The sequence below is a fragment of the Ammodytes marinus genome (genome assembly GCF_949987685.1).
Source record: "Ammodytes marinus genome assembly, chromosome: 7".
Lineage (NCBI taxonomy): Eukaryota > Metazoa > Chordata > Actinopteri > Uranoscopiformes > Ammodytidae > Ammodytes > Ammodytes marinus.
Window position 1 is genome coordinate 31,291,015 of NC_137211.1, and position 19,232 is coordinate 31,310,246.

The 19,232-nt window shown below is 42.8% G+C and overlaps 1 protein-coding gene across 1 annotated transcript in view; it reads right to left on the reverse strand.

The window, feature by feature from the left end:
- Positions 1-1,448: 1,448 nt before the first annotated feature.
- tti1 (TELO2 interacting protein 1) overlaps positions 1,449-19,232 on the reverse strand; it is a 41,480-nt gene continuing 23,696 nt past the window's right edge. Inside the window, exons 13-14 of the mRNA XM_080030520.1 lie at positions 7,182-7,269; positions 1,449-2,643 (exon numbers count right to left, since the gene is read on the reverse strand). Coding sequence (XP_079886646.1) covers positions 2,454-2,643; positions 7,182-7,269 — 278 coding nt within the window. The 3' untranslated portion in view covers positions 1,449-2,453. The remainder of the gene's footprint in view (positions 2,644-7,181; positions 7,270-19,232) is intronic.

A 19,232-nucleotide genomic window follows, 5' to 3' on the forward strand; every position in this document is an offset into this window, starting at 1 on the left:
CAATTACCTCAAGAGTTATTCAACCTTGTCCCCATCAAGCTGATGCGTGTTCTGCCCACAGCACATGTGACGTGAGTGGCAGGACAGGACATCACTCCATCCATTGTATAGCTATATACTTGCCACAGTATTCTGAGGGTGAGCAAGGATAAGTCTGCTTTTATTCTGTGTTTTTATGATTCTGCCCTGGCAATAGCCGAAGGCATTATGTTTTCGGGTTGTCAGTCTTGCCGGGCCATTCTTGTGAGAGCAATATCTCATGAACACTTCCTTTTAACTTGGTACACACTCTCCCTGCGTTACAATCCCCATACTGACCTAGTATTTAGTATGCCAGCAAAACATTTAGTATGTCACAATACATGCACGTCAATTGTAGTATGCTGAAACTACATAAATGCCCCACTAACTCCAATAGCATTTTGGAGTATTCGTCTCATTTCTTGACATTTCTCGACGTAATGAAAAAAAAAATTCCTAATCTGATTTTTTTTTCTCTCCTGTGGCCCCTAAAACTCTTCTGTACTTTAGTATGTAGTGTAGTAAAAAGAAATAGTATGTGATTTGGAACGCAGGGTATATGTCATATGTCAAAGGTCAAGGTCACTGTGACCTCATTCCTCATGAATGCAATATCTCATGAACACATTGAGAGATTTCAGCATATTGTGCATGATATTCTTCCCTGCATTTAGCTGAGTATATATGGCAGCGTGCACAGTCCATGTGGGATTGTCTCAAAAACAAATAAGAGTCCATGATCATAGTGATGAACATGTCTTATTGGCTTATTTATGAGCTTTTAATAGTTTTTGGACAACAATGGCGCTCAATGGCACAGAGTAATGAGTAACGTTTAGAATAGTACTTCTTATTCAATTTATTGTGGGTTAGTCTAGTCTATTCATAAGATTCGCTGACAAATTAGGGAAATATAGGATATTACCAGCCTTGTCTACTGGATAATTAAGTCTTCACTTTACATCTTTTCAGCTTGGGAAGAAATCTTTGGGAAAAAATCCACCTAGACATCAGCTTCCTAATAAAAAGATGTGTCCTTACTTCATGCATTTAATAATGTTCACTTGAAAAGACACTGTATCGGTATTCTCCAGAAAGTATTTCGTTGTTACCACAATACCTGAGTTTTCATGTTACCTTACTTTAAGGAAAATTAATAAACTTGTCTACAACACCCATTTTGTCATTTTATTCAAATGTGACAAGGTTCCTAAATAAGTTGCTGTATAAGAACTTTGCCTGATATAAACATTCTAGAATTGTCATAAAGTTATTTAAGAATTCCCACTGCTCTGTTGCATTTAAAGGTCATTGACTCTGAATGGACAGTAAAAAACAAAGAACCAAGCTTAAAATCAATTCAGGACCCACAATATCATCTTTTTTATTTCACACATTCTTCTTCCTTGTCAAATCAAGGAGGAGTGTTTTGTGATAACTATTATAATTTCAGCTCTATAGTTGATCTGTACTAAAGACCCATGTGTTCAGGGCTACGGGTTGGATCATTCAAACTAGAAAGGTAGTTAGGGATAGAGTATTAGAAGAAAACCAGCTGTGTCACTGAATGTCTCCTAAACCCCTTTCACACCAACAGGAACCAAGAGCCAGTTCCGGGCTGGTGCTGGGGCCAGTTCAAAACCGGTTATAGCCTTATACCAGTTATGAACCAGTTGGTTTCACACCGACCAGAGCCAGCCATGGAGCCGGCAACAGAGCAATGTCATGACGTCACTGTAAACGTCTGTGTACGTCGCCTGACGCCGCTGCTCTCGTGGCTAACGCTAAAGCTAGCGCTAGCTTTAAGCACAACAACAGCGGTGGATACCTCTTATTTTTACACGTGTTGGCTCTCGCTTTGCTTTGTTAACCAAACAGGACCCATACAGCGTATTTTCGCCGGTCAAATTGATCGCTACGTCCGGTAATTATGTTGTGTTTGCGTCTCGTAGTAGCGTTGTTTTTAAATATGGCGGGCATGAGGTCTGAGTTGGTCTGGTAGGTCAGGATAATCCCTCCCCCGGTCGCTGGCGCAGGCAGTTCTCATTTCTAGCCCAGCTCAATTCTGGGGCTGGGGTTGAACCGGTTTTTACAGCCCGGAGCCGGCTCTCTGGCGGTGTGAAACCAAAACACTGGCTCTAGCTCGGAACTAGCTCGGAACTAGCTCCGATTTTGCATCGGTGTGAAAGGGGCACTAGTGTAGAGGAGCTGCCATGAGTGTTCCTGGTTCCTACAGCTGCAGTGGAGAGGGGACAGGGGGACGGATGAAGCATTGACATTTAACCCTTGCTGCTTATCAGAGCTGTTTGCAGCTGGAAGATTATCACAACCCTATCTGGTGATGGCTTCCCTTTTGGCGGAGTTGTCAGCTTCTCTTTTACTTCATTCACTGGTTGGCGTCACTTGTTTTGAGAATCCGTCCGTTTCATGAGTCATTGTTCAAACTCCTCCCTCAACAGTCTCAGCACGTTGTCTGTGTACTCGTCTCTGGGCCGGCCCATCCCGCTCAGCTGTAGGGGCTGGAGGAGGCGGTGGGGCGGGGTGGAAGCCACGGGACAGTGCAGCTCATTCAGAGTCAACCAGAGGGAATCGGGATCCACCTGGATCAGGTGTCGGAAAACGCTGCGGAGGGCAGGGGAGAGTGGAAAGTGTAAACAGCTTTTTCCATGTGTATGTATTTTAAACACAGGGATAACAGAGGACATTTTTATTACACAGTCCTTCCTGGTTGAAAAAATGACAAGTGACAGAAACAGTTAAGGCCCTTGCATACTGAGTCCATTGTTTTTGTCCATAATTGTTGCGCGTTAAAAATAAATACGAGCTCACGTTGTTTCAATCACATGTACACGCTGCATCCAAAATATTTGTCCGTCATTTAAGTGGCAAAATCCTCCTCACTGCTTGATTAGATTTTATTTTGTTTGGCAGGGCTCCAGACTAACATTTTTTACTAGGAGCACTAGCGCCCCTAACTCAGAATTTTTAGGGGCGCAAGCAGAAAATGTAGGGGCACACATTAAATAGACCTACAACGCATCTATTAACATTTTTCCCAATTTAAACTATATTAGGCCTATTGATATTGTATTGTCAGCATGTTTTGGACCACACTGTGACAACAGATGATACAATTCATTGTGTTTTTGATTATTTTGCAACGCCATGTGAAATCCTTCAGACATTCCTTTAGGAAAAGGGATTTTGACCCATTTTCACCACAACCCCTTCTACACCTGAGCCCTGTGATTTTTCCTTCTCTATCTCTGCTGACTCTATAAGGAAAATAGTTATTGGCCCAAAATTAACTAGTAGTAGCTAGATGACATAATCAACTAATTTGCATAATATGCAATTCTGAAAGAGGCTAAATGAATGGAAAATGCTGACCAGGTAGTAGGCCTATACAAATAACCTAGGCCTCTTACAAACTAACTTTAAAAACTTTGTTAGTTGCCATAACTACAAGGTTAGCTTTTTTTTATAGATATGCAGTAGCCAATTGAATGTGGACCTATAAAACTATTTACGTGTTTACAAACGTCACCTGGCAGCGCTTGCTCAGAGCAACACGGTGTTGTCAGTCTGCTGGCTGCTGCAGGTAGCAGGGGGCTGTCATCTGACACACAATCCGTGTGAGTGAGGGCTGTCAGCGGTGAGGAGGAGCAGACAGCAGCCGTTGCTAGTACTCGGCTCTGGTGAGCGCGGTATTAAAAAAAAGTTGCAAGATGTGTCTCTGGTCTTTAACTAGCCTTAAGCCCCTATCTCACTGGGCTGCGACTGTTTGCGACAAGTTGGAGACTGCATTCGCGAGGGAGTCTCTAAACTGTCTCCAAACGTTCGCGGAGGTCTCAATTTCCTCGCATGAGTCGCAGAGCCGCGCAGTCCTGTCGCATGAATTTTTAACATGTTCAAAAAAAGTGTGCAACAAATCTAGTCTCAAAATAGTCTCAGAGTGGCCGCATGTGTCTCAAACGCGTTGCAAACCCTTCTCAATTTAGTTTCCGCGAGTCAGAAAGTGCAAGCAATGTCAGACAACTTTGCGAGGGGTTGGCGACATGAAACTAAATTGTGACTGATTTGACACAAAAATGAGACTGCCATTCCGTTCGTGCGACACTCGCCAGACGTTCGCGAGACATAAATGTGACCTCCTGGCAAGTGTTGGGCAGGACATTCGCAAACGTGTCGTGAGGAACCAACTCAGTGAGACTGCAAGTGAAAATTGTCGCTAATTCGCATATTTTGTCTCCAACTTGGCGCACACTGTCGCAGCCCAGTGAGATAGGGGCTTTAGCGCTATGGCGGAAAGTCGGCAAATATAGCAGAACAAGTCGCCAGTTGGCAACATGTTAACGAGGTGACGACAGCGGGACACTGAGGTGCTGTTTATACAAAAACACGATACGGTGCATCCGCGAAAATACTTTCGCGGATGCACTATATCATTTACATGCAAACACAGGCATGAAACCGCACAGTTCTGAGATCAACTCCCAGGGAGGCAACTTTGGAAAACACAACTGTTTTGGTTTCTTGTAAACTGCGAAACCATTTCCCCTGGTAACGCTGACGTCACGGCTCCACTTCACACATGCGTAGTCTATAACATTTGCTGTCAATTTTTTTTATACTATCTATGCAAAATACCCACACGCGAGTTATAAAGTTAGAAGACAACATAACATGCACGGTGTCTCCGCGACACCATCACTGTGATCAGCGAAGAGTGTCGTGCAGGGCTCAAATATAACACTCGCCAATTTAGTCTAAGCGATTAGTAAGTTATTGAGACCACCCGCCACTTTGGCTGGGGAAAGATTTGTGCTCTGCCGGTTTTTCTAGCTAAATAAACGTGTGTCACCACCTATATGCCAGGGACACGGCTCTCTCTACATTAAAAAACACTATCTATAGATCAGCGCGCAGCGGTTAAGTTACTGTTCAACAAAAGGAGCATTAAGGCTACGGCTTCACAGTAAAAGCATTTCACTGGCTAAACATTAATAGCATTTCACTGGACAAACGTGAGTTGACTTTTATTTTGAAGTACGCCTAACAGGAAGGTAGCCGCTCACAAAGCCCTTTCACTATCAGCATGTCTTCTGTTTTTACGAGTTCAATGCGATGAAATAAGAGGACAGAAACCTTGTCATTTACAATACTTGTAACCCCAAGCTTACACCAATCGCTTTATGAACGTTAGTGGCATTAATTTTCGGTTACAGTAAGGTTTTATGGATCAAATTGTACCGGAAGAGCTATCTACTAGGCTGTGTCACCGCTGACTATTGGCTTGGCATGCCTACTACAGCGATTTCGGCCCGTTTCCTCTGAAAACATTTGTACGAGTGAATAAATTGCGTCTGAACGGGTTAACTTAAGAAACCAAAAACGGGAAAACTGTCACGTTTTCACCGTGTAAAGGGCCCCTGAGATGAGAGTAGGTCACGTGATCCGCGCTGTTGATCGTTTCACTGATCAGTCGCGGACTGCTCTCTCTCTCTCTCTCAAACACAAAGCGCTAATAATGGATAATAATAATAAATTAAAAGTATGTCTGCGAATTTCCCGGTCGTGCGCGTGCCCCTTGTTGAAAAAAGTACTTGCACTGTCTCAAAAAATGGTCGCAAAATGCGAGCATTTGGTAGCAGTCTGGAGCCCTGTTTGGTGAAAATTTCGCAATGAATAGAAAAATAGGCAATATGCAATGTGCAAGGTTCCTTTGCGCAACAAATGTTATCATATTACGGATAGCATTATGTGTTAACAAGATATTGGTAACATTCAACAATAAGGGTACAAGAATGAACTGTTAGTTAATGATTAATAATCCTTTACGAAGCAGTAACTAAACGTTAATAACGGCTTAGTTAATGCTTACATAGTATAATCTAAGCATGAACTAACCATTATTACGAAATAAATGCTTAACTAACGAAGTAAATGCATTACTTAACTAAGCATAGTTAATGTTTAACCAAACATTAACCAACCGCTAATAACTAAGCATTAACAGTTAGTTTCTGCTTAATATGCATTGATTATGCATTAACTAACCGTGAATAACATAAACTAAGCATTAACCAACAGTTAATTAATGTACGCTTATTGTAAAGTGTTACCAAGAAATTTAACTGTTGTACCTTTTACATTACAAATCAGATAGTAGCCCAGGGCAGCTGTGTTGTTTACCACCACCGGTATGACCGGTATGTGTGTGAATGAATGGAACCTGGAACCCTGTAAAGCGCTTTGAGTCCTTAGGGAATAAAGCGCTTTATAAATCCTATCCATTATTATTATTATTATATCAAAGTTAGTCAGCTACAGTAGGGCTGAAACCATAAGGGAACTGATAGTAAGTCAATGCCGACTGCTGGTATGTGTACTGTACACACTGTATGCCCTGACGCTCTAGCCTGGCTCCGCCCGCCCACCTACTTCCGCCCAAATTTCATTTTCCCTTCAGTATTCAGTCTGGGGATGGGGCGTATTAGTGGGATTCTGCTCGTTCAGAGTTTTGGTTGTCCAATCAGCGAACAGAGCGAGTGGCTGAGAACGATGACGTCGAAGTCGCGCTCCAGTTTCAGTTGAATGCTGCGTTCCTTTATACTCGGAACTCGGAAATTTCCGACTTGGTAGTTCCGAGTTCCGACCTGTCTGTGTTCCAGTGCATCTGCTCGGGAAAGTATGGACGCCTACAACCTTGCTCATCCAAATAACTAAATGTTAGGCTCTAGCAAGTTACCGTTGCCAGGTACCAGACTACAATATGTAGTGAAGTCGGAAATTTCCGAGTTCCCTGAACAACTGGAACGCACCGTCAGAAGCCGGCTCATGACGTACGGCACGACCAAACGTTATGCGATTGGTTGGCTAATCCAGAGTGGCACTGGGCAGATCCAATAGTTTTAAACAGACACCCGCCTCCAAGTGAGTTTGCCAATTACAGCAGTTCCAGACCTTCTGTACAAATGAAATGAAGTACGATGGTCTGGTAGCACCAGGCTACTGACGCTCTGCACCAATGAAGTTCCTAATGGATGAATAAAGTTTATTGAATTGAATTGAATTAAATACTAGCATACCAATACTAGCATACCATGGAATGAGTTAGTCCCTTTCAACCACTGCATTGGGCTTGGGTAAGGGCTCACCTTAGGCTGGCTTCTTGCAATCTGATGGGTTGTCTACAGCTCAGGTAAGGTAGGCACACCTCACAAACACGATCCAAGTCTGCCTCACCTGACAAAACCAAAAAAGTACATTATATTCAAATTCATTGCCCTTGGCAGAAAGAAAGAAAAAGATTCCTAATTATATGATTATACATTGAAGAAGAATTTCAGTCAACAAGTTTAAAATCAAGAGATTGAGCCGAGAACACTCATGGCATTTTGAGCAAACAAAAATCTGGAGAAGAATACAATCACGGGGAAGAAGGAGTAAAGCGGGATGAATATCAAATATTATTTATGAATTCCACTTGATCAAAACCATAGGATGTATTCACTGTTGCTAGCATCCACCGTCGCTTGGTGAGAATGTTGATTTGAAATGGAGGAGGATGAGGGATAGAAGATGAAAAAAGGAAGATGAAAGAGGAAAACTTTTTTTAACCTTTATTTAACTCTTAATACAGTGAGAGAGAGAGTGCTGAGATGGCTGTGGAGAAAAAATCACAGCGGGACATTTTCAAATCTTTGGAATTCACACATCCACTCTTCCCCCCCTTTGAGGAGAAAAGGGGGCTAGCTCTTTTTCATATTTTTTCTTCACTTCAAGAAACCTTAATGTACACTGACCCACCTGCCTCACCTCCCCTTCTCTAACCTGCCAGCACCCTGCTTGACTCCTTCGCACTCTTTCTTTCTATCTGTCTCTCTCTCCCTCCTAGCAGACACTTAGCCATTCCCTGAGCTGCTGCCTTTCAGGCTTCATTTCAAAACCCGTCTCTCTCCCTCACTGCTTACACTCTATTTGCCAATTCAACCCACACTCGGTTTGAGCCAGGCCTAGCTCGCTGTGTGTCGAGAATAAAAGCAGCGGTGCACATTTCAGAGTTGAATGGTATTATTTAGCGAGCGCTTTAATCCTGTGGTGCTGCGTTTGGTAGCCAGCAGTCTTTTGTGGTAAATAAAAAACAGGGTGGAAGTGGAGCTGAAGCTTACAGTGAGGCTAGGCCTGAAAGGTATGATTAGCTGGAGTCAGTGTGTGTATGTGGTTCTCTCTCTCTCTCTCTCTCTCTCAGTGAGGTTTGGGTAATTGGCTTGCTGCTAGCGTCCCAGAGGGAAGCTGCAGCCAAATGGCTATTCACATGAGTAAGGCTGCAGCCGCTCACTCTTTCACTTCAACTCCATCTCCAAACTCCAAATCTCACTCCTACTATGAAGAAAAATAAAGGCAGCAACAAGCGCCAGTAAGCAAGGTCATGCACAGGGATCTTAAGGCTAGACACTGCAGGCAAACAAAGATTGTTTCTATAAGTACCTTTTGTCTGTTATGCTTCCACTACATGTCTTCTTTCATTCTTTCATAAATAAAAGGTCCAAAATGTACATTTAGGTGTTTATTCGACTAAACCTTGTCTGTTTATAATTAGTCAGATATTGCTGCATTTCCATATTTATTTAAATATTTCTGAAAAAAAAAAATTACAAAAAAATAATCATTTACATGTAAGTTATCAACAAACAAAGTTTGAAAATGATGTCTATAAGTTAAAAATATTGCCCTATTCGCCTGTAGTGTCTCGCCTTGAAGGGACTGACTGGCCCGCACTATTGCTACTACAGTGTGTAGAATCTTTGGGCATTTTACAGAAACAGACTTGGTAGGAATGGAATATAATATTCATAAGTAGGTTTTATTTAGTGTATAATCGCTGGAAAATAAAATTCGAAATATTATAATTTTTCCTTAGGGGGGGCCTTTTATATCTCCATATGTGTGTGGCGCAGGGCACGGAGCCCTGGCCTTCTTCGTCTTTTTCAGTTTCACACATAGGCTATACTGCTGCCAATTCTGCTGGGCCATATAAGCATTTATTCCAGAGCCTCTGTTCCATGGACATATAAAGAAATGGACACCGTATTGAAACATGGCGCCCATTCATTCCTGTGAAAGCGTATGAAAGCTGCTCATTGGCGCAAAGAAGCAACAAGGAAGCGGCCATACTGCTCTCATGTGAGCCAGGCACGCCTTTTCGTATGACGTAGCGGCACCATGGACCTATCATGGAAGAGGGGGCGGCAACCGGGCGGACTGGTAGCGGATGTAGCGGATGTAGAATCATTCTCGTTCTGTAGCATTGTAAGCTAAAGGATTTAGCCTTTAGCGGGCAGTTTCTATAAGTCACTAACCTCCCCCCGCCCCCCCGATGATTCGCTATATGTGATATTTATATTACACTCCGTTTTTGGAAAGTAATATAGTGGTTTTCGGAGACCGGGCCGAAAACCGAAACATTTGTTTCACTACGACTCTGTTCAGCTGCCCACGGCTGCCCACTCCCTCCTCCTCCCTCGAAAACCAACTGAAAGCCGTTAAAAGCCGTTGGGCTAATAAAACGCTTGAGGTGGCGTTTTGAAATGAAAAAACTTCAGTTTTATTAGTAAATGGTCTAAAGATAAGTTTGAGCCTATGATTGATATCCAGAAAAAATTTGCGGAGACACAATCTTGTTCGCCGCTTGTATTGGTGTGGACGGCGGAAATCTGCCTATAGGCTCATGGGAAAATAAGCTCCCATTCACAGCATGCAGTACTAATGGGTTGGCCACTAGTCCATGCTCGCAGCTCGGAAAAGGCAGTGTCCTGGGGCCCTGCTCTGTTCACCAGTAATAACAGCAGTTTATTTAGTGTACACACACCCCCAAGATGGCAGCTCGTTTGGTTGCATGCTCTGTCTCTGTGTGATTTTAATGTGGTTTTACTTGGGTTTTACTTGGCTTTTATACCTTTTAAACCTTCTTTTAAACCTGCTTCACTTCGCTATCGTTGCCTTGCTGTATGGATTAATTTTTGGAAATCTGCGTGGATTATTGCTCTGCTTTGCCTCGCTGGCGTTCTCCACCTGCAGCCAGCGCTCACCTGCTGCTCCTCCTCCCTCCCTGCCTGCCTGCCTGTCTACCTGCTATCTCTCCTAGCCTGGGTCAGCCAGTTTGAGAAATTCCTCAGCAAGGAACTCCGGAGTGTCCTGCCATCACAAACGGAGACTGAGTTCATCACCAATCACCGGCCCAGTCTCTGGGCCGTGGCGGTAAGTCTCCCTCTGCCTTCGGTTGCTGTTTTGCTACTCTGCTGCTGTTTTACTGTTTCGCCTTTACACCGCTGTGGGCTTCTGGATGAAGCCTTGGCGAGTAATGCCTCGTTTCCACCGAGTAGAGCGGGTCGGATCGGAGCGGCTCAGAGCGGGACAGCTCACTTTTAAGAATCTCGGTGTTGTTTCCACCGCCGACCCTACCTTACTGGTAGGGCGGGGTTTAGGCTGGACTGCGATAGCCGACGCCAGAATGTGGGTCAAACTATCGGGCTGTGGGAACAACTGTGGTCAAGCCAGCGGTCTCTTGTTTTTGCTTGGTCAAACCAGCCGCTTCTTTATTTATTCCCCCCGTGTTGTGAGCACAGAGACGGCTCGGTGCAACTGATAGAGACAGTGAGCGAACAGCACTGGCTGCGGCAGCTACGTGACATCGTAGCAGTGGGACACAGTGTAGCCAACTGATTCATTTAATGACGAGGAAAAACACCACACAATAAACAGTGCTGCGCTCACATTTTCGCCAAAACTCTCTTCACTTTAGCCGAGGTGACTACAAACGGCGGAGATGATTCAAACCAGCCGCTTCTTTATGTATTCCCCCCGTGTTGTTGTGAGCGTGTATTTTACTACTATCTATGGCGTAAACACACAGAGACCGCTCGGCGCAACTCATAGAGACAGTGAGCGAACAGTGCTGGCTGCAGCAGCTACGTGACTATGGGACACAGTGTAACCAACTGATTAATTTATTGATGAGGAAAAACACCACACAATAAACAGAGCTGTGCTCACATTTTCGCCAAAACACAAGACTCTCTTCACTCTTGCCGAGATCTACACATGGCGGAAATGATTCTTTCGACCAATCAAATGACGGCAGTGTGTAGCTCCGCCTTCTCATGCATTTTCGGCCCGCTTTCAGGCCGCTAGTACCCCTACGGAGGAGTACTGAGATCGGGAGCGGCTCAGAGCGGTTAGGTGCGCTTAAACCGTACCCTACCCAACTTTTGGCAAATGAAAAGCCAAACTACCCGGACCGAACCGCTCCGACCCGACCCGCTCTACTCGGTGGAAACGAGGCATAAGTGTCTAGACCGGCACCTTTTTCTCCTCCGCTGCCTCCCCCGGCACGTAGCTCCCTGTCCTTCTCTTTGGTTGTCCGCTGGCTGCTGTTCTCCTCCCTCTGTTTCAGTGCTCCCGCTCGCTGCCCGAGTATGCCTCCACTCGCCCCGGTGGACCATGAGTTGTCCTGTCTGAAGTCTGAGCTCCGCTCCATTGCGACCCTCCTGGATGATGTCCTCCTGCGTCAATCCTCGCTCCTCGCCCGGGTGGAAGCGCTACAGCAGGATGATTCCAGCTCGGCCAATGCTGTCCACCGCACATCGGATATCCCTCTTCCCCCCTGGACAAGCGTTGCTAAGAAGGGGAGGCGGGTCTCTCTCCCCTTGTTTTCCCCTGGCATGGATGAATGTGATGACGATCCCATCCCGTTGTCAAACTTCTTCTCTCCCCTGGAGAAGCTAGCTGAGCTACCGGCTACTTCCTCAAGCACCGCTTCGGAGCAGCCAATCCCTCCAAACTCCCGACGCAGAAAGCGTCGCACCCCTCCATCCAGCCCGCTGATGTCCCAGGACAAACGTCAAAGGTGCTCATCCCCTTCATCTGCATCCTTCTCAGAAAACTTTCCTCCTCTCCCAGCCCCTCAGCGACCTTTCCCGCTAGGTGCGCTCCCCCCGACGCTCAATGATGACGTCATCTGCGCAGGTGACGTTAATCCCTCTTCTACTGCTCTGCATAACTCTGGCCCCTCCCATGTCTCCCTGCATTCTAAACTGTCATTCTATGACAATGGCTGTAAGAATCAGACTCCTGAAATTCTATTATTTGGTGACTCTATCATCAGAAATGTACATCTCCCTGGCGCCATCACTTACTGTCTCTCCGGTGGGATCACTACTGACTTTATAGAGCTGATACCTGTCTTCATTGATCTCTATCCGTCTGTTCACACTGTTTTGTTGCACATGGGCACAAATGATGTCATGGCCAGGCGCTCCCTCAAACTCTACCATGATCTTGAGTCATTGATTCTCACTGTTGAAAGCCTTGGCAAAAGATGTGTTCTCTCTGGCCCTATTCCTACCCTTTTCAAGAGCTCAGAGCGCTTTAGCCGTCTTTTTGGTTTGCACACATGGATGCAAAACTTCACCACTGCAACAGGCCTTGGTTTTATTAGCAATTTCGACTACTTTTGGACTGAGCATGACCTCTTTAAAGCTGATGGTCTGCATTTGAACAGGAAGGGGTCCGAAAGATTAACAAAGAATTTAATTAATTTCATTGCGTTTAGCCTGAAATGATGTTTTCCCCAGAATGACCCTGACCCTGCCCTGCTCATGTTGTCTTCCTGTCACAACACTGTCTTAGACAGTGCGGGTCCTGCTGTCATCTCTAGTATGGGCGCTGTCCCTGCACTCGGCCCCCTTACTCCACCTTGTTCTCCTGTGGCTATATTACCCATAGCTCATCCCCTGACCCATTTCCCTATGTTAATTTCTGCCCCTATTCGCCTCCATATTCCTATTAGAGTTACTGATAGGCATAATGCTGTACTGCTTGACCCTATGTCCATAGAATCAACATCTTGTGTCAACTACTCTTCTCTTCGATGCAGAAAAGGATTGAAGCTGATTCATTGGAATATTAGGAGTATACTCCAATCTGAGAAATTGGATCACTTGAAAATATTAGCCCTGCAAACTGATCCCGATATTTTGATCATTACTGAGTCATGGTTAAAAAAACATCAAAATGACAGTGATGTGGCCTTGCCTAACTTCAACATTTTTAGATCGGACAGGCCTCAAAGAGGTGGTGGTGTGGCCATTTATGTTAAGTCCTGTCTTTCTGTTTCTGTTTTACTCTCAATCTCTATACCCAAATGTTTTGAATTTCTGGCTCTCAAAATTGATTGTGGTTTTAGTAATTCTCTCATTGTTGTTGGAGTATATAGACCTCCATCAGCTGACGCTGGGTCTATTGATCGTTTGGCTGACCTACTTTCCCACTATTCTAATTCTGAAGTTTTAGTTATGGGTGATTTTAATCTGGATTGGTTGACAAATGCCTCTGATCATTTAAAGGAAATATCTTCTAACCTAAATTTGTCACAGTTAATCACAAATCCAACCAGGCCAAACATGAGAGAACCCTCAAGATCAACACTTATAGACCTAATCTTCTCTAATAAGAGTGATAAAATATCTTTATCTGGAGTACTTGAATTAGGTATAAGTGACCATTGTCCCATTGTATGTGTCCGTGATACACATATAAAAAAATCCTCAGCCAGGGTTTTAATTAAGAGAAACCTAAACATTTTTAATAAGCAAGCCTTTCTTCATGACCTTTATAATAGTGATATTCACAACACCCTGGCTATTCCTGATGTCGAACTAGCTTTAGACTTTTTCATTTCCACCTTTCTATCTATTTTAAATACACATGCCCCCTTTAAGAAGTATAGAGTTAAGGATAGATCCAGTCCTTGGGTTAGTCCAGAACTTACATCTCTTCTCCGAACTAGAAACAAAGCCTGGTCTCTTGCTAGACGTACTAATAACGCCTCACATTGGACTGCATTCAGAGCCTTAAGAAATAAATGTACATCCTTAGTGAGGAAGAATGTATCTGACTACTATTTAAAATTGATCACAGACACCTATTCTAACCCAGCAAAATTCTGGAAGGTGGTTAAAACCAACAAAAATAGCTCTGCTACATCAGCTTCTATTCCAATTCAGGTTAAATTTGATGATAGTTTTATTACCGATCAAACCGAGATCTGCGCTGGTTTTAATAGACATTTTAATGTTGCTGGCCATATCTTCAAAGAGGACAACTCTAGATCTTCTCTAGCAGACAACCAGCTACCCCTTGAACAGGTTCATATGCCTACCACCAATGATGTTCCTCAGTTTTCTATTATTCCTGTGTCCTCCATTATGGTTCTTGATGCTCTCTTAAGCATTGACCCCAAGAAATCCACTGGAGAAGACAACCTAGACCCATTCTTTCTCCAACTCTCAGCCCCTGTAATTGCAGAGTGTATTACCCACATTTTTAACCTTTCTATATCTTCCTGCGTTATTCCAAGGATCTGGAAATCAGCTTGTGTCCTTCCTTTGTATAAAGCGGGAGAAAAAACTGACCCTAATAACTATAGGCCAATATCCAGACTGTCATGTCTGTCAAAAACGCTGGAATCCCTTATTAATTACCAATTGAAAACATTTCTCTCAAGTCACACTATTTTATCTGTTCACCAATCTGGTTTTAGAACTAACCATAGCACTATCTCTGCCATCACTCTGGTTACTAACAATATTGTCTCTGCCTTAGATAATAGTAATCACTGTGCTGCCCTCTTTATTGATCTCAGTAAAGCCTTTGATACAGTAGACCATTCTTTACTATTAGATAAATTGGCTAACATTGGTATTAGTGAAAATGCGTGTAGCTGGTTCAGTAATTACCTTTCTGACCGATCTCAATGTGTGAAGCTAGGTAATATCCAATCTGGTTTCTTACCCATAACCAAAGGTGTTCCACAAGGTTCAATTTTAGGTCCGGTACTATTCACCATCTACATCAATGATATTGTGTCTCTTGTCAGTGGTTGTCAAATCCATTTATATGCTGATGACACCATCTTGTATTGTGTTGCTGACTCTGCAAAGTCAGCTATTGAGAACCTGCAACTGTCCTTTAATGCTCTTCAGAATGCTCTTATTTCACTTAAACTTGTCCTTAACCAGACTAAAAGAGATTTAGACAATAGTGCATGCATCTATGCTGTAAACGGTTCTTTGATCGAAAAAGTCTCTGAATATAAGTACCTTGGTATCTGGCTAGATGAAAAACTCTCTTTTACATTTCACATAAAAAATCTTGTCTGTCGTCTGCGACAAAAGATTGGATATTTTTATAGGAATAAAGCTACCTTCCCGTTGTTTAGTAGGAAAAGGATTATTGAGGCAGTTTTTATGTCTGTCCTTGATTACGGTGATGTGGTTTATCGGCATGCATCTCGTTCATGCCTTAAACTCCTTGACTCTGTATTTCACTCTGCTTTGAGATTCATTACAGGAGATGCTTATGATACACACCATTGTGTTTTATATGAAAAGGTTGGGTGGTCCTCCCTTAAGGAGAGACGTGATGCACATTGGCATATTTTTATATATAAAGCTCTGACTGGAAAGCTACCACTCTATCTGACAGAAATGCTGCTTATTTCAGATAGGCTTTATCAAACCCGCTCAACTGACATGATCATGTTATATGTCCCCTATGCCCGGTCTGAGCTTGGTAAAACCGCTTTTAGCTATAGTGCCCCTGACTCCTGGAACAGCCTACAACATACAATTAAAATAAATACACTCATATCTGTTAACCAATTTAAAAGTATTATTTTGAATCAACCCCCCCACACTTGTAACTGTTTTAATTAGGCTATTATTTATTTCATTCAATTGATCTGAATGTTTTAAATTGTTGTTGTCTGTGTGTGTGTGTGTGTGTGTGTGTGTGTGTAAACGTGTTATGTATTCTCATTGTATATTGTGTATCTGTACTCGACGTCATTGTAAAAGAGGGTCACCCCTCAATTGATCTTTCGAGGTTAAATAAAGGTTACAAACAAACTGCCAGCTCATTCTCAGCCCTGTATACACCCACTGTCAATCCAAAGGCCACACCCTCAACTAGACCCTCACAAGCATGTCACACAAACACAATCCAACATCACTGGTTGCTTTGACGCACAGCTCTGCAGTATGTGTCAGGGTTTAATCATCTACTACAACCAGTTTAAGGGTTAGGAGAGCAATGCAGAGAGCTGTTGGTGTGGCAGATAGCCCTGATACCTCTGTGATACATGGTTTGATCAGTTCTACAGTTCTACCCCACTGTGCAGCTAACCACACTGGAGATGCAACTACTTAAAGCCTGTGGAAACTTGATCTGAAATAGTAAAACATCTATATACAGTACGATATCAAAGTTGGGTGTCTCAATAAGCATTCACAAATGATCTGATTGAAAAAAGTTGTTGCTAAATATTATCAAACCAGCTTTTTTACTGTCTAGACTGTTTGACAGGACTGTATGGGCGTGGCCATATCAAAAGGTCTCCATGGCAACAATCATTGTTGTTATAGAACATTCAGGCAGAGAACTGCCGTTATTGGTTCAAAAGACTTATTGTGTCATAAGAACCAGAGCAAAGCCCTCCTCATCTAAACTACATTTCTGTAAAGTTTATCCAACAACAATATCGTTAATTTGAATTGATGAATATACCTAACTCTTTTCAGATGCAACTAACTCCCTAAATTATATCGTTAAGGATTTTGTGGATTTAAGTTCAAATATTATGTCTCCACAGTGCTGGACAGAAGCTTGATGTCTGTGCCACCCTTTAAAGTGATAACATCAGATTTTTTTGACTATGAATTATGAGCCCTATTAATCAGAGTATTGTAGTGATTCATTACAGCTCTAACCCACCAACCAGTTCTTTTATAAGCACTGTCCTTGGGAAGTAGAAGTGATTATGAGTACCACTTAATGAATGAATAAAGATACCATTTTCCCTTGTGATGTATGTGCCACTGATTGCAACCACCACTTCTTACAGGGTGAGTAGCATGTTATTTTCATTAAGTAGTTAGGAGGGAAAAACGTTCCTCTCAAGCCAGTATACTCTGAAAGGCATGTCTCTGCTTAATAAACATCATTTTTGATACAAAATGAGACAAGCAGCTCATAATAACATCAACGTCACTGACCAAAGCCAGTTTTTCTTTTCATATAGGGGAGAACGGGGTAAGTAGGCACACTTTTTACTCTAGTGAGAATTGCTCATCACCAAAACATCTGTCAATAGCCATTCCTACATTAAATTGAAGCTTAAGGTGTTGGCTAGAAATGTGTGTCTCTCTTTTTTTCCAACTAATTGTAATGAAGAAGTAATTTACCATCAAAGACACTCTGACACATTGTGACAACCAACCCCATCAAGGGGTCGGTTGTCACACACTATGGGGTTGTTTGTCACAATGTTATCTTAATGGGAAAAATCTTAAAAAGAAGGCATGGAGGCAGAACCAAATTTGAATGTTTAATTGCATTGTCAAGTTGACAAATAGGCCTACATAACGTTCTGTAGCCTTGGCAGCTGGTCTAGTTTGGGATGCACTGGGTTGTTTTGATTTTGTTGCCCTTTTTTCTTTTGCTTGCTAGCTGCCTTTTCCTGCTCTATTCTTTCCTTCTCTGGGGTGTCAGTGAGGATACAGCTTGACAATTTATTTCGTTATTGGGTTCCTTTTCTGGCTGCAGCCTTGAGATAACATGTGACAACCAACCCCCCAAAAAATTTGACGACCAACCCCAACTTGAATTTCTTGCTAGCATCAAGGCCAACAACCATCTGACAACTAATTAGCTTGCTAACCACAATCTAAACTATAGTTTACCCTTCACACTTTCTGAGGGTAACAAGTGTTTTGTTATAAACCCATTGTGTAAAAGCCTAGAAGAAAAATACTGAGAAGCAAAATATTTTGAATTTGACATGAAAAACACAAAACATCCTCTCACCTGAAATGCAGTAGTCTAACTCCAAGGAAGTCTATGTATGTGACCTCTGATCCCAATTCTGGACCTTTTTTATATCAACATTTCAGAGCTAGCGCGCTCTGGTGGCGAGATATAACGAATGTGACATCCAACCCATGTGACAAATTACCCCGTTCTCCCCTACATTTTCCAGTTATGATACTGAAGCTATTCCAAGGGTTTACCCTAACTTTAAAAAAAAACTTTCAGTAAACTTGCTCTCCTTCTCTGCAGCTTATTGACTTGCTGATTGCTGTGAATACTTAAAAGTGTTTGTTGCCGGATGGTGGTGATTTGGAGCTTGAGGGAGAACAGTTAGCGTGCAGCAGTTATAATGAGCTCAACAACTAAGGATTCAGAAGTATCCTGTTGGCTATGGTCAGTACGTTCAAAGTCATCTTATAAAACATGTTGACTTCACGCACCGCTAAAGCCTTAAGCTCTTTTTATTCAGGAGTATAAGGGGAGAAATGGCAAATACAATTGGTGCACACTAAAATGCATGAGATTTGCTGGGGTGTGGGCTGTGTTATAAGGACTGAAAGGTTAATAAACAATACTGATTTAAAAACTGAATGAAAAATCTGAAAGGGTGTTGACACCACTGCTCCACATATGTACACACACACACACACACACACACACACACACACACACACACACACACACACACACACACACACACACACACACACACACACACACACACACACACACACACACACACACACACACACACTTGTCTTGCATCTCAGGTTTTCATTTTCAAGATGCAACATTGGACCATGTCTTCACATTTTCAGAAAGAAAATGGAACAGGAGAATTGAGATACACTCACTCCTGCTATGCTGGTTTTAACTGTTGCACAAGACTGCCATCTGGTGGTAAAATAATATGTCACTGTGTTCTCTGAGGTCCCGTTACAGTTGTTTACAATCGCGCAAACACTAAAATCAAAAGTATTACACAATTATCAAAACCTTAAACTCAAGAAGCAACCATTGGCCCATATGTGCACCACTATAAGCACAAAGTCAGCCTCACAATTTTAACAAAACAATACACACAGTGATTTGTAAAACACTAAACACACTTTCTTCTTCTTAATACCTTTATTTATACAGGTATATCCCATCGAGACCGAAGACTCTTTTGCAAGGGAAAAACTTAAATACATTAGACACAGAAGTATATCATGATGTCACCTCATTGCAATTCCAAAGCACTGACTGTCAAACTACCAAACACATGAGCCAGTCAGTAA